Source organism: Parus major, chromosome 1 (genome assembly GCF_001522545.3).
Source record: "Parus major isolate Abel chromosome 1, Parus_major1.1, whole genome shotgun sequence".
Taxonomy (NCBI): domain Eukaryota; kingdom Metazoa; phylum Chordata; class Aves; order Passeriformes; family Paridae; genus Parus; species Parus major.
Window position 1 is genome coordinate 47,966,460 of NC_031768.1, and position 16,267 is coordinate 47,982,726.

General features: G+C 38.6%; 1 protein-coding gene across 2 annotated transcripts in view; it reads right to left on the bottom strand.

The window, feature by feature from the left end:
• Window positions 1-1,402: 1,402 nt before the first annotated feature.
• SLAIN1 (SLAIN motif family member 1) overlaps window positions 1,403-16,267 on the bottom strand; it is a 51,313-nt gene continuing 36,448 nt past the window's right edge. For both annotated transcript variants that reach the window (XM_015640391.3, XM_015640401.1), the window contains exons 5-7: window positions 8,715-8,879; window positions 6,498-6,789; window positions 1,403-2,504 (exon numbers count right to left, since the gene is read on the bottom strand). In XM_015640391.3, coding sequence (XP_015495877.1) covers window positions 2,429-2,504; window positions 6,498-6,789; window positions 8,715-8,879 — 533 coding nt within the window. In that variant the 3' untranslated portion in view covers window positions 1,403-2,428. The remainder of the gene's footprint in view (window positions 2,505-6,497; window positions 6,790-8,714; window positions 8,880-16,267) is intronic.

The following is a 16,267-nucleotide window of genomic DNA, read 5'->3' on the forward strand; positions in this document are numbered from 1 at the left end:
TTGAGGAGACAGACAGCTCCAGCAGCTCCAGGCAAATAGCAGCAGTACCACAGCCCATGGTAGAAATGAGTGTGATCCTGTTGGTTCCTCAATCCAGCTGCTCACACCTTGGGTTTCCTCCTAGAACTTGATGGCATCCCATGTGACAGATACTTGACAAAAATGCTTAGAACAGAAAAGCTATAAGGTTACCAAATCCTGACATGAATCATTACAAGGGAACAGAGTAATTAAAAAGGGAAACACTGGATCTTCTCAAAAAGCTCATAATATTCAGAGCCCGGAAAACAGACGAGCTACCAAAAAGAAAATATTTTCTAAGTATATACTGCCCTCCTGTGTACAACTCGGTATTAAATCCAACAGATGCAGCCTATTTCAAAAACAGAAAATAATGTGGTGCTGTGGTGTCCCAGATAACGTAGGAACAGTGGTAAAATCCTGGCACTAGGGAACAAATTGAAGGCACAGTTCAGACCAGGGCTGTCATCAATGAGAAACTAATTACTGCCATGGGCCTTCATCCGTCTTTTATGAAGATGATCATGCTGGATCCCTAGGACCAGAAGCCATGAGAGCTGCAGAATTTCTCACAGGCAAAAGGCAAAGCACCCCCAAGCTGCCTCTGAACTCTACCACAATCACAGATTGCCCACAAATGACTGACTGCTTTAAATAAAATTAATTTCTTCCAGTTAAAGCTTCTAACAAACCATGTGAGTTTGGCACATTCCTGCTTAAATACTCACCTTTGCAGAGATTATGTCTTTTTTTTATTATTCTTGATACCTTTTTCAACAGTGATACCTTTTCCAACAGTTCTTTTCTTTCAGAAAAGAAAAAAAAAAAAAAGGATTTTAACTGCATTAAAATAACTTCAGTGTGAAAAATTAACTGTTTATTTCTGTTAAACTGCTGTGCAGAGATCCTACTGCACTAGTATACATCACTTCTCAGTGCAAAGTTTGAAACCATTAAATACCTCTCCTCTGCTTTCTATTTCAGCTTGCCCTTTTCAGAAAAGCAGGTCCTTAAGCAACTGCAGAGCAAAACTGAGAGCAAATTCATAGCCACAGTGAAAGGTACACAATCTCTGTTTCCCATTGCAAGATGTATTTGCACTTTCACGCTCTTAACATTTAATTGAAATGGCGTCTTAATTAAATTGAAAAAGTCTCTTAAGATCATAGTAAGATTGATTTAAAAATTAATACATATTTGTCTTCTAGGCATACCATGGCTTCCTAACACAATTAAAAAAAATAATTTTTCAGGTAACTCAGTTACTATTTGAAAAAAATCCAGCATAATCTTTATAAAAGCTAAGTAAAAACTTCAGGAGCTTAGCAGATATGAGTAGCTGAATTTTCACAATGTTTACATGGCACACTGAAGAAGAGCATTATTGCTGAAATAGATTCTTTATTTCCTGAAACATTCCAAAACAGCAGTATACACAGTTGTAATCAAATATTAAATCATATGCCATTGTAAGAAAGCATTGATTAGTGCAATTGGATTTTGTAAAAGATCTATCAAAAGATTTATTCACATTAAAACTCATTTTCCATAAGCAACTGTTAATAAAACATTACAATTTTATTCTTTGTAATAAAGTACTGAAAATCAACAGTAGTTTTAGAGATCACTGTACCTTTGTAAGTGCAATGTGATTTATGCTGCCATTTTAAATACAAAACACTATGACAATAAATTAACAATTCAACAAATGGTGGTAGACCAACAAAACCATGCTGACCCAGCTGGATAGCAATTTCCAGTGAATGCTACCTTTTTTCTTTTGTGCTTCTGCAACATAAATATACTGCTTTGTATTGCCAATGGTCAGATTTTTAAGATATGTTCCTAGTGCTAAAAAAGTACATTACCCCAAAAATATTATTTATGGCACAGAAAAAGTTAAATTATCTCTCTGTAGTTCAAGGTCCAGGCAAGTTTAAATGAATTAAGTATACAAAATAAAATATACTGAAAGCACTAGAAAAAAATTCAAGCACATACATAAGTACCCCAAAATTGAAAATAAAATGCGTGATGACTTTACACTGAATAAATTATCTCAGAACTTCAGTACGGCAAAGCTGCCCAAAAGCAAAATATCCTAGTTCGTGCCAGGGAAATACTCTTGTATTTTGCACACATATAATACTTTCTTCAGCTCCAAATGCCAACACTGCCATTGTTAGTCTGCTAACAATGCAGCTGTTCAGGCAACTGATTAAGTGCAATATTTAGTATTTGATAAGATGTTCATTTTTTAAAAATGACATGGCATTGTAGATAGTTACAGATTAAGATCCTGGGGAAAATAATACTGTATGACCCTCCTTTTCCAAATCACTGTTACCCAGCCAGCTGGGTAATGAAATCCACATTGTGTGTTTTCCACTGTTGAGGGCATCCTTCATCAATAGCAGCCGTCTCTCCAGTTCCCATCCCGTATCGTGCTCAGCGACGACAGTGGCTTTGGAGGCTGAAGAAAACTGTATTAACCAAATGACAGGGAAAAAAAAAGAAAGAAAATGAGGTCATATTTCCTGTGAAAGATCAAGGTAAAAGACATCATTTACTTCTGCAGTGACAATGGCTTTGGGGCTTGCTTAGAGACATCCCTCTGGTGTATTTCTGGCTACATATTAGTGCACATATAAAGATCTATGGTGAAATTAAGGCCATTTCCAATGAGAAGAGCATGAAAGATTTGTAAAAAGGAATTGAGTGAATAATTGTAATCATGAATGAGATGCCTTTAAATAACAAGATTTGGTTTTTCAGAGCTAAAGACAGTAAAAACACATTTTTGTCACTATGGGCAGCCGAGCTCCAATGGGAAACACTTTCCAAAAAGCTATTGTGCCTAGCATACTCATGAAAAACCAGCAGTTTATAGAAATACTGTGCAAGCAGCAAAGAATTTTATCAGCTGACCGAGTTCTCCTCCAGACCCTCTTTTATCGAGGACATGTGACGGTGTGTTTCCAGAGCCACAAGTTCCAGCACTGTAACTCCTGACAGGAACTCACCATCCCCTGGGTTCCCACCCTCACACCTGGGCTGCATCTCTCACTCATCAATGAAGACATCTAAAACACTTCTTGACCATCTTCCAAACCCTCCAGGTTAATACTGAGGCAACTATTTCAAGTAAAACGAAAAAAATTAAAAACAACCTGAAAATCTGACTTGACCTAACTGCCAACTCACTGGTAACACAGTAGGCTCTGTATCTAATTTGCCACAACTGTAATTTTGTCACACCCCAATTTGCTGAAAAAAATGTGTTTCAATTTTGTGAAACTATTTCATATAAAAGCAGACCTCAAGCCTTGTTTTCAAACTACACTGCTTTTGTTATAAGTTATTAATGCCTCCTTTTCCTTCCAAATGCTGCTTGCTGTAAAAAGGCAGAGGTATCTTGCAGAGCAGGCAGTTGGTAGGTCAGTCATCAGAGCAGCTTCAGCTTTCTGCTACAACTGCTTTTTTAGTAGCAAAAACACTGCACTTAAGTAAAAACAGTTGGCTAAAGTCAGATTCAGCCAAGCTGCTTTTGTGTAGCTCCATTTCAGCGTAGCACCATTTATCTTTGATATAAATCCAGTTACTTGAGACTAAGAACATAATCTGCCTTTGCTGTTTTCTGCAAGTGCTGCTTTCGTTTCCAGAGAAAAAGGAAGAAAATATGTTTAATAATCTTCAAAAAAAAAACCCAAACAGAGAGGGAAAAAAAAAGAAAAAAAGAATAATTAGCTAACTTGAAAATAATTGCAAGAATACTGCTGTGTATCCAGAGGTGAATCTCTGCTACAGGGCACTGACAGAAAAACGTGCCAGCAACGAAAACCAGTTCAAACAAGCACAAGCTGTCGGTATGACATCACGCTGTTTGACACAAGAGTTGTGGAGGGGCCGTAATGCATTTCCATCACCATTTTCCATCACCAGCTGGATTGCAGCAACTGGCTCCAGTACAAGGCAGCAGTAATAAGCAAGTCCTGGCTCCACAGGTATGCTTACATTCCTGCCACACTTATGCCTGGTATCTAGCATGATCCAGATCCTGAGTTGCTCTGGCTTTAGCTGGAATCTGTCTCATCACCATGGCCTTTTTTGGAGACTGGGAGTGTTGGCTGACCCTGATCACCACCAACACTGCTCTAGGCCGGACACTGCAGGGCAGACCAGCTATCCCACTCAGCCCCCTGCTCACCCTGCCCTAAGGGCAGCTGCCCCCACTGCCCTTCACACTGCAGGGAACTGAAAGGTGGGGTCTTCAAGAAGCCTTGAGATTGGAGTTGGAAAGGGCTGAGGGTTGTGTGGATCCTTTTTGCTCAACAGGAACAAAAAAGAAAAAGGTTCTGACTTCTAAGACTAAGAAGAGATGGATTATACCATCACAATTTCTTTAAACTGCTTGAATCTCTATTAGTAAGGAGAAAATCAGTTAATATTTAGCCAAGTTATTTATCTCAGCTATTACAATTTTATATTACAAATTATTTTATATTACAAATTATTACTCCCTCATCCAGTGTTTTATTCTATGCAGCACATACTAAAGTTCCCTAATGCAACCCAAATATAATGTGTCTAAGAACCCACTTTAAGTATCTGAAATACCAGCAACTTGGCTACTTAACAGTCTGGCCAAAGGTAGGAAGACAGATTTGAATGTGCATTTCTCCCTGAACATCTCACTTATTTAAAAAAACAAAAGACCTTTTTTATTTCTAACCAAGTCATAACTAGCAACACTATTTAAGTTTGAAAGAAGCTAGACTCTTAAACTGATAATCAGAAATACCATTCATTAGAAAATACCACTGTTAAAAAAACTGACAACTGAATTCCTTCCAGGAAAACTCTGTATGAACTGAAACCGCTTGTATTTTTCCAAATGAATCAATAAAATTGAACGAGGCTGTTAAAGAACTGCAGCTTGAGCTCCAGTCTACCTGTGCATTTTGAGTCCTATGAACTCTGCATTCCCGCAGTGCAAAGACCATCCATCTTCAACAGTCACTGCTTTGGCTCTATGGCAACACAGGATGCAGCTAAGGCACATTTGAAGGAATGGAGACAGGAGCCCAGACTTCATGGACTATAAATAGCTTTGTTACTGATTTGAATCAGCTTCTAATAAAAACAGCATTGAGAGTACAGTGTCTCACTCTCCCACTGAAACCTCTTAATTTTGTTTTTCTTTAATATTGTCTTGTTGTATGAGAAGTTACAAAATAGCAAGGGACTGGTCTTCATGACCCAGAAAGGCTTCCTCACATGTTGCTATGAAAGATTTAAGAGCTCTCCAGAAGAACATGAAGTAGAGGGAAGTAAAAAGAAAAAAGGAAAGAAAACCCTCAACTATAAAGAAGTCTAACTGAAAGAGTTTCCAGCTGAGAGCAAAGAAGGTTATAATAGAAATCTCATGGTACAGTCCTCATCAAAGAAGGAACCTGACGGCTCTTTATCAAAGTTTCACCGCAGTTGGTCAAAATCTGTTGTCAGTCACATCAGTGTAATCCCCAAGTAACTCAACCAAAGAGAGAATGTGAACAATTGAACTTATTCTGGATCTAGCCAGTATGTAGTGAAAAGCACAAAAATGATGAGAGCTAAACAGTGACAGTTCATCCAACAGAAAATGAGGTGGTCACACAGCAGGCCCTCACAAGAGGAGGGATGTGTGCAATACGAAGAAATAGTTGGAGGAGCTAACACAAGTTGAGAGAAGTTTTTCCTTGAAAAGACTTAATTCCTATTAATTACCGAACATGGAGCTAAGAGTTTAACCCCCAGCTAAGATAAGGTGATTAAAACAAAATCTCTTTCATCAAGCCTGTTATACTGCTTGACCTAAAAATAATTAATTTGAAGATTAATTTCCCTTTCTCATTTTTTTCTGCATGCAAAAATTTGCATTTGCTTAACAGTACAGCTTATTGCAACTGTGTGATATTCCAGGACACCTTGTGTGCCTGTTGTCTCCCAGCTGGAATTGAAAAGATGCTGGTTCAACCCAAGAATGCACAATCCAGGATATTTCCTTCTTCACAACGCTGCAATGGTACAACTTGCATTTTTACAGACTATTGCCATTTACAACAGGGATGCAGCTCTTTCTATGTGAACACTCTAAGACTGGCTCATGCTGTGACACTGAAATAGCAGTAGGCACAAGTCTGGGAAAAGGTAAGCCACATCAGTTAATGATATGAGGTTTGTGTTTGTTTGGACTTCTTCGTGACAATCCATTCCTATTCACACATGTTTACACACTATCCATTATCAGAGTTTCCTAGGGGCTACCAGCATGCATTGTCTATCACTAATTCTGGCAAGCAATCTTCACCGATTCAGTGACTCAGCACCAGGAGACAGAAGCATATGTTTCATAGATCCACATTCAGGAGGTAAAAACATTCCACAATTTAAGCCTAAGCTATTCACACAGAGACTGAGGCCAGTTTAACTCTCACCTTCGAACTGGCTGTGCAATTTTACTTCTGGGAATGCCACTCCCATTGACGGCCAGCGATGGTCTTGGAAGAGCACTGCGCCCTACAACGCCTTGCCCAGCAGTCTTGTTTGGCATTGGGATCCCAGTGTTGGAATACAGCTGTGAGTTGCTGGACACTGGAATACTGCTACTATTACTACTCCCTTGTACAGTTGGGCTTACATAGGCAGTAGCTTTGAGAGGCTGTCTGACAGACACTGGAAAATGTCCCACACTGTGAACTCGGTGCTGAAGCTGTCCTGGTGATGGAACTGTGAAGAGAAAACAAAGCAACAAGGTCAGTATGCAACAAATAAAACCAGGTAGTAATGCTAATTTCTAAATAGATCTGAAAAAGGATAAACACATTATTATACAATTTACTTGCTGATTACAAACTGTTGAAAAACCTCCTGAATCCAATACTATAACATTGCACTGAACTAAAATATCCTGTTCCACCCCCATCCTGAAAATAATCCTAGTCCATATTCATCTTTCTTTTTCCCTTCAAAGAGATTAAATTAGCCATTATAAGCACACTAAATCCACCAACACACTTAGAGCTTTAAACAGGAGAAACTGCTGAAGGTATAAATTAGTCACTGTTAGGTGATTAGGTTTTTGTGAGGTGGCTTGCAACAACCACATCTTGTTCGAGCAACATTGCATTAAAGCATTATGAAGCATCACAGAAATTTAAGCTTTATGCATAAAAACAATAAAGAGGCTATAAAAATCTTGAATGTAACAGCATATTCCACAGCTGATATTATGTAAACTATCATTTTATATCAACATTATGAGCTCCAGAAGCTTTATATATAGATTTTTCTACCCAATCCTGCCCTCTGGTGTACATTTGGCAGGCATCACCACTTTCCTAGTCCATGTACCAAAAGCAAACTGTCAAAAGCCTGAAGCATATAAATTAAGACACTACATTTAGAGCAATCCTTTTTCAAGTCTTTGAAAAAAAAGGACATCTTTAAACCCTTTAAGGACACAGAAAAAACTGCAGGGGAGTGATTCAATGAAACTATACTGTCAGTATATTGTTACGGAACTCTTATCATAACATAGCTCCTAAAATACCCCAGCACAGCCACTTACTATAAAGGCCTTTTAAAAAAATTCTTCAGAAAAATGGAATTTTACACACACACACACAAGTATGAACACACAAATAAATATGTATTCCTAAAATAATTAACAAAATTAAACGCTCAACACATGACCGTGAAAATCCATGTGGGAACCTGAAATACTTCCATTTTCATATTAAAACAGGAAAAAAATACAACAAAATTACCCATCAGTCAAGAATATTTTCCAGAAAAGAGGCAATTTAATTGTTTTGAAGACATTGTAATTTCTGCTCAAAGTTTAAAGAAGACAGGAAAAGTTTTTGCTGACTTCTCCCTCTATAATCTCACAAGAAATGGAGAGTGCAAGTTAAATCCCTTCTTCTCAAATAATTTGTTTGCTCCTCTTTGTTTCTACCTGTGTCCAGTGAAATCCACTTTTCCCATTTCCACTCGAGAACCTCAACCACCGTGATAGAAAAGATGGGTTTGGATCTTGACCTATCTTGCTCAGATTCTACATTAATAATTCATCTACTACATCAATACTCCCTTCATCCCCCGCATCAAGAAGTCACCTAAATTATACCAATTATTTTAATTCCCCCAGTCAACAATTATATTATACTCCAGAATAGAACCCTCTGTTTACTGCATTTCCTCAGAAGAAAGTGGCTCAACTTCAGTAGGAAAGAGGTCATGGATTTTAAGACAGTGTTTATACAGTGTACTATACAACCAGCATTGCATAAATTACCCAGAAAAACAGATTTCAATTGTAGTATCAAAACTAAAAATGTGATCTCATATGAATTAATTGCATTTTTGGTGTTTCTAAAATATTACTCTTTATTGCTACTATTATTTCAGTTTTAATGCTGGCACAAGATAAATGGGCAAAGAAAAAAAAAAAAGGGAAGAAACTTTCAATAACAACACTGGCAGAACTTGCTCTCCAAAACAGAAATTTTGAAAATCCTGAGGTATATTACAATCTAGTGCAAAAGAACAGTTTGCTTTTAATTTTTCTTAGACAAAAGATCAGTGACAAGGACATGTATTCTACCCCTTTATTGATCCCTTGCGGTCAGCTAAAGAACACAGGTACTTACTACAGGACTGCATCCTTGAAATCCCATTACTAGCTCCATGCAAATTGGAGTCAAAGCTCTGACTATTCCTCACAGTGACAGGAGAACCAGCAAAGCCAGAAGTACTGCTAATGGTGGGGGTGCTTGGCATTCGAGCGAGGTTAGGCATGCTTCTGCGGAGTTTGTCTGGAGCAAAAGAAGACAACATCCATTAGTCAGGTCAGAATTTCCAACAAACACAAGCAGCCTCGGCGTCATTTCCGTAGAAAATCAGAATTGTAACAAACCATTTCAAACAATAAACAAAAAGAGAGGTTTTGCTCTACCAGAAGAATATGAATATGTTATTGACAGCTTTCAAATTGAATCATTATGACTACTGTAACAGTATGATTATTCACAAGTTATTTTGAAGACACCAGTAGGCAGTACATTTGCAGAACTGCAAGGATTTAAACAATAAATAATGATGAGTTTCACATAGATGTGTAAAGTAGGTCAGGTGAAACATGCCCTAAATGCGCCTGTTTCTTTGCAGTGAATACAAAAGCAGAACTGCACTGGCAGTGAGACTCAGCTATTTACTCTGTGGATGTCTAAAGACAGGTGAGAAATCCATCCCAAGTGACTGAAGTCTTGCTTTCAGGTGCCAGTAAGATGCTAAATAACTCCATTTAGAACCTAACCTTGTAAGTATGTTAAGTTTCTGCAGGAAGCCACATGCAAAAACTGCCAAGTCCTGATGTTGTTCAGTTGGTTGGAGCCCTGTGTTGATACAAAAAATTTCAAATCGGGTGTTTCTCCCTCCTACCTCACTTGGGTACCTGATTTGGTAGGCATTTTCAGAGTAGGCTTTTTTGCAGAGCTTTTCACAAGAAGAAAGCTGCAAATGTCCCAAGTATTTTTGAAGCAGGTATAACAGCTAAGTGTCTAAGAGGTGAGAAGATGTCTGCAATCCCACTCACACCGGTTCATTTGAAGAGAGAAGTTGAATCCTTCCTGACACCTCAAGGCGGCTTCCTAACCACAACATCAGGAGGTAATCTAAGGGAAAAGTCTTCCAGTCTCTTCTGCTGTCAGGCCAAAGGGAGATGTTCTATCAGAAGGGACTGGGAAAAAGGCACAGACTGAAGGACCTGGTCCTGTGACATGACAGACTTCAGCAAAGCACCGCTGTGGGAAAACAATGGGCATTTATTAAATTGTCATTGACAATATCAGCAAGGTTTGCCTCTTGGTCAGGTTCAGAAGCACAAGTCCTGTGCCCTGCTGAGGTGGCTACATCCCCCCCTTGACAGCATGGCCAGCACAGAGGTCACCAGGTTCCTGTTCCTGACATAGGTTCCAATGGCTGGCAGGTTCTTATACTGCAACAGAAGGCAGGGGTGTGCTTGTCTTGTAACAGCAGCTACTGCAGCTCTCTCCCACAGAGAGCAGGGCATTTCCAAACTGAAATTTTGGTTTTATGCACAGAACACAGCGCACTGCTTGGAATGATGGCATGGGTCGATCTCCTGGCTCATACAGGGCAAGTTCAGTTCACAGAAACAGCAGATTTATTTAGAAATCTCTGTTGATGAGTCCACATCATATACATATACAACCTATTTAGCACCATCATTAGCTCCTCTAATCCTTAAAGCTGCTAACAAGTGAAAAGTAATACGACGTGACAGTACAGTTCTATCTATACAAGTTATGAGGAGTCACTGACAGTAACTTCAATATGTGACGCCTACGTAACTCCAGCAACCTGGGTCACAGAAAGGTTGTATCTCCAGCAGGAAAAGGAAATGTATGCTTTGAATCTCTGGAAACTACGGTACAGCCAAATCCTAACAAAGAACTACTGTATGGACAACCTTTCATCAAACAAGTCAGAATTGTGCTTCAGTGATTAATTACTGACAGTGGCAGACAGAAACTGTCAAGGGTACAGCAATGAACATTATCAAGGGGACTACCACTGTGGTGAAGGCAGGTAGTAAGTATTAATATCAGTGATGTAACAATGATAAAACAGTTACCAGGCTTCCAAAACTGTCCTGGGGATGCAAACAGTAGCACCCATACAGCTACTGTATGTATATATTTGCAAAATTCTTGAATATTTTAGAAACTGAAGAGGGAACTGTCACCCTATGATGCAATCCTTGGGCAAGAGTGGCAAAAAAAACAAATACGGGATGTCTGTAGCTACAGTAAATTCACAAGTCCTAGCCTACCCTTTAGAAGTACCAGGGCCTGAAATCCTAATTCAACGTTACAGAACTTGGCTAAAAAAGGTTTGAGCATCAGGATGCCAGTAAGGCAAGCATCACTGCATAAAACAGCTTTTTAAGCATCATGTTGTATGGCAGAATTCTTAGGACTCTACATGCTCTTCCACTCAGGGACTCCATCAGCCACCCCAATTATCTGTGAATTATCTGTGCCTTGAACTGTCCAGTGGGTGCAGCTACAATAGCGGAAAAATAGGTACAGAAGTAGCTTGGATTTCCTCCATGTCTTGGGTGGCCACATCTTTTGCCTCCTGTTCATTAGTCCCTTCTTTTTCCAGCAGTTTGCTCTGCTGCTGATTCATTCAGTCCTCAGGCAGCAGATTCCTGCTGCACCTGCAAAGTCTCATCCGTCAAGCAGCTGTGTTACTTCTTTGATGGGTCCTTGTGTCTGCTGAGATAAATGGCCCTGAAAAGCAATGAAAATAGCAGGTCAGTTTTGTGTTTGGGGAAAACCCAGAAATGTTCGCCTTGATGGCATTCTGAAGCTTTCATCTCCTTGGATGATGCATTCTCTTTCATCTCCTTCTTGAAGTTTGTTCTGTCACCTGCTTCACTCCTAAGAACAGTGGAAATAGTCTTACAGACGCTTTGTTTGTAAATGGAATGATGGCTCTTATGAGCTTAATGCATGGAAGCAAAAGCTGGGAATTACATGATTTTAATATTATTTCAGGCCACTGATATTTGACTAGATATGAACTTGCTGGAAATATATGAGAAGAAAACAAAAATATTTTTCCAAGATGCTTTCCTTTCCAGACCTCTTTGCTCGCCTAAAGACTCATGAGAAAATCAACAGAGAGGAGAAGGAGTAGCGATATACTCTCAGTTGAGAATGAATTTGCTCACATAGTCCTGTTTGTGATGAACACTGGAATTTGCTACAGTTTCTGCTACCTTTTCTGCACTAATCTCATTCACAGGCAAACCTAAAAAAAATCATCAGTTGCCTGGAGTTTGTTTTGTTGGAAGACGTGGATAGTAACACCAATAGGGGACTTCAAAGGACCTACACCTGCTCAAGAAATGACTGGATATGGCACTTGGTGTCACGGTCTAGTTGGAAAGGTGGTCATCAGTCAATGACTGGAATTGGTATCTCCAACAGCTTCCACAGTTGTTATTGTGAACCACAGTACGCTGGAAAAAATAAGGTGTTTAAGTAGAACGCAGCCATATAAACCATCACAGGTGTATCTTCGCCTTTCCCAGCCTTCTTTGAGATAAAACATCATGACATACACACATCATATTGTTGAGGTATTTGTATTGTATTTGTGAAGAAAATTCAAGGACAGGTCATGGAAGGGGAGTTAATAATTAGTTACTGGTTCTTACCACCTTCTAAGAATAATTCATGCATATACACATGTGCTTGTCATTTCATGAGCTTTCTTTAGGCAGCACACATTGCCCTTCCACGTATCTGCAGCAGAATTGCCTACTGCATGTTTACGCTTTTCCATCTATGTGGCATCCATGCTGCATTAGCCCATTGCTTTTACAGCACAAGAAAAGCTGGGAATTGTGAAATACAGGATCCTATGCCTTCAGCTGAAAATGAAAAGGCCACCCCACAGCACAGATCATATTCACTACTGCTAGAAACAGGTCAAAAGGCAAGAAGTCTCCTTTCTTTGTCAAACATTCCACAAAATTACAGTGAAGACAACAGCTCGCCTCTCACCCAGCTGCTTCAGTTGTGATTTTTTGCCAGGATGTTCTTCTCCTGATGCTATTTCTTCTCTGAAGTCAGCTTGGGATCAGTGGCCCAGCTTCCTTCTGGCAGGACACCAGAACAGGCAGCACCTGCTTTCTGTCTTCTGATCCCCACACTGCTGGTGGCCGTCCTCGTTCCACTGCTTCTTTTTTTTCCCTTCCCTGACCTAATACTATCACTGGCCGAAGATTAATTCCATGTAGCACGCAAACAGACCTTGTCCTTGGAGCAAAGCTGCCCTAGAGGAGGTGCACTCTTGGTGGGCTGCCAGATGGGGACTTCTGTAGCAGTCCTTGGTCAGTATCATCTTCTATCTGCCAAAATGCCTCTTCCCATGAGGTTCTCCTGGCACGGAGGGCTTAAATTGACTCTACAGTGAAGTCTCTTGACACACATTTATTCCTTCACAGTTATTCTCAGCAAGGGTTGTCCATGTTTTATTTGAATGAAAGGACTCACAAACCTCACCAAAAACACAGAAGTGTGATACAATGAATCAGAATTATTAGTATCTCAGAGAATCTGTATTGTTGCTTGGGCTATGATAGATGTTTCTCACACATATTTAAATCCTTCACACAAATTCTGCAAATTTAATTCTGCCTTATCTATATTGTATGCACAAATAGGTCAGGGTAAAACCATAAGGAAAAAACCCGTGCTTCTCAATTTTAAATATGATGTTCTACATTATGTAGGCATTCAGAGTGTGTTCTGAAATCCTTAACAAACTTGTAGATTCTGTTACAACTTCTCTTGTAGACACTATTTGGAGTCTCTTTATGGGATTAATTTCTCTTCCTCATCTCTGAAGACTTGAGATGAGTATCCATGTGATATCTGTCACAGTTACAACATTTATGACATTCCAAATACACCAGGGTCTTTTTAATAGTCTGTGGAATCACAAGCTGATACAACAGAGACATCAGTGTGTAAAAACACCAACACAGATTAAAGCAAACCCTTCAGTTAAGTGGGTGATGCCATTCTCAATAATGTAAATACCCACATTTTATTCAGAATTATTATTTCATCTCATCCTGGCTCCACATACATATGTCTCCCACCACAGATAGTTAAAGCCAATTAAAGATTTTTCCATTAGCCTTCCATAAATTGTCCCACTGATCACTGCCCGCAATATAATCCAAAGATAGCAAAGTAAGATTATTTTACTCCTTTTCTGTAATAAAGTCTGCAACAATTTCCTAGAGAGAATTTTTCCTTTCTTACTGAGCAAGAAAGTTTATAAGCAGACAATATTTCATAAGCCTATGCTGAACCCATATCTAAACTCATTGTACTGCTGCTCTTCTATTTCTGCCTGGATTTTGCTTAAAAACCCAAACAACAAACAGAAACCTCAACTGCAGCTTTCAAAATTAGGCAACTGCCAATGATGTCCAAAATATTTTTGAAGTGTAGGCAAGAAGGCTACTCATAACTAGTAATTTCTGGAAAATAAAAGCAAAGTTTTTCAGATAAATGGTATCTGTGGCCTGTTTATGAAAGTATATGCCAAGCTAAAAACTTAAAAAGCATTGTAAAAAGGTAATAGAAAATATACATTATGATTAACCAGACTGAATGCATTGCTACTCCATAAACCATGTATTTTTTTATCCACCCCTTCTTACTGTATTATAATAAACTCTTCTTTACCTGGAATAATTTGCCCGAAGTACAAAGTTTCCAATTTTCACGTATAATAAAATTGGACACTTTAAAATGCACATAGAATAAAAGGTGCCAGGATAAAAGGTTGTGAGCAAGCTGTTCTCAGAGATGGAAAGTGGGCCTGAACACAAGATCAATCCCATGTCCAGTATCGTTTCTATCCTAGATTTTGATTACTCTGGATGATTTTACAGCACTGTAGTTAACCATTACTTCTGGTTTCAGAAAATCAGAAGAATAAATGACAAAAAATTATAACAGCTATTATAAATGTATGAAATTACTAAACAGAAACAAAATGTATTTTTTTAAAAGTTGAAGTGAAAGTAGTTACTTTTGCATCAAAGTAACAAAAATAATGTGTACTTATGGACAATATAAAGCAGAACCCAGACTTTCAACGGTATTTCTTATATGAAAATGATTATATATAAAGTATTCTTTATATTAATAGTTAGCAACATTTTTAAGTTGCTAATCCATAACTTCTTCAAATTAAACTAAGGAGAGAGACATAAGCATAAATCTTTCCACTGCAAACATATTAAAAGCTTTATTAAAGTATAAAAGACATACTAACTAGACAAACTCACTTCAGCTAATTATAATAGATACTTAAAAGCTATTCACATCCTGTCTCACTCATATTTTCTTTAAATTATCTATTTCTGACCTACCAACCAATTACAAAATCCATGAAAATCAGAATACCTTCAGACGTTTACAAATGGATTTTTTCTGATGTAATTCATCATTACAGAAAATTCAGCTGACTTAGGAAGAGGGTGTATTTAAACAAGGAAAATAAAACCAAACAGATTTCACACAAATCTTTTCTATTACTATATTCTTGCCAGAACTGGCAATAAAACCTATTAGAAAAGCAAAGATAACATACAGATATCTACAGATAGTGGCTGTGAAAGTTCTGTTTAAAAGGTTAACAAGTACACCCACAACTCATGCTGTAAGTGGCCCTGCATACACTTTAAACATCTTGCAACATACTTCACATCTAAACATATTAAGATTGGCACACACCTGCCACTTCATGCTGGTGTTTACCAGGAGCCTTCCAGTATTATCAAGCTATTGGGGACTGGCAGTAAATGTGACCGACACTATTCACAGGGATAAGGTGAGATAAAGAACCTGGACCTGAGAGTGGGAGTTACATGGTGTGGTGTGGTCCAGAAGTATGTAATTTTATCTTCAAATAGATGTACAGCAATTTAAAACAGGGAAGAGTGTCAATATTACAGCAGGGGCAGTGCTTTGCTACAATTCATTGACAAGAACAATGCATGAACTCAAAAATACAGCTTTAAACACAGCTGGAAAACATCTGGTGAGAGACTATTCTCACCCCCAGAAAAGGCAGGAGATCACCAGAAACTGCAAACTATTTATCTGGTTTTATCTATTGTCATCATTAAAATGCAACCCTGGGGATGAAGACAAACAGACCTTTGGCAATAGTAAGCTATCAGACACCTGGTGCACAAGTCAGTGCCTATGTGAAGGTACCTCATGGTATCCCACAGATCTTGGGCTGTTCTCATGTAGCTCTACCCAGGCAGCTGAATTAGGCCCTTCATACACAGGTGGGCAACCACATCTCAGTGTTTAAATGCATGTGCTTCTCATCATGCAACCAGTATTATACTATACTATAAGGTTTATCACATCTTCACCAGATTTTTCACATGCAGGTATTAAGTACCTCAACTAGAGGACCATGCCAGACAAACATCATCAAAAGCAAGTAGGGCAGCATCCCTGAAAGTATTTGCCTGAAAGCAAAACACTGTAATTAAATATAAGCTAAATATATAGACTAGTTTAGGGAAAATATTGGGTCAAAGCTAAACACTGAGGTTTTACCCCAGATT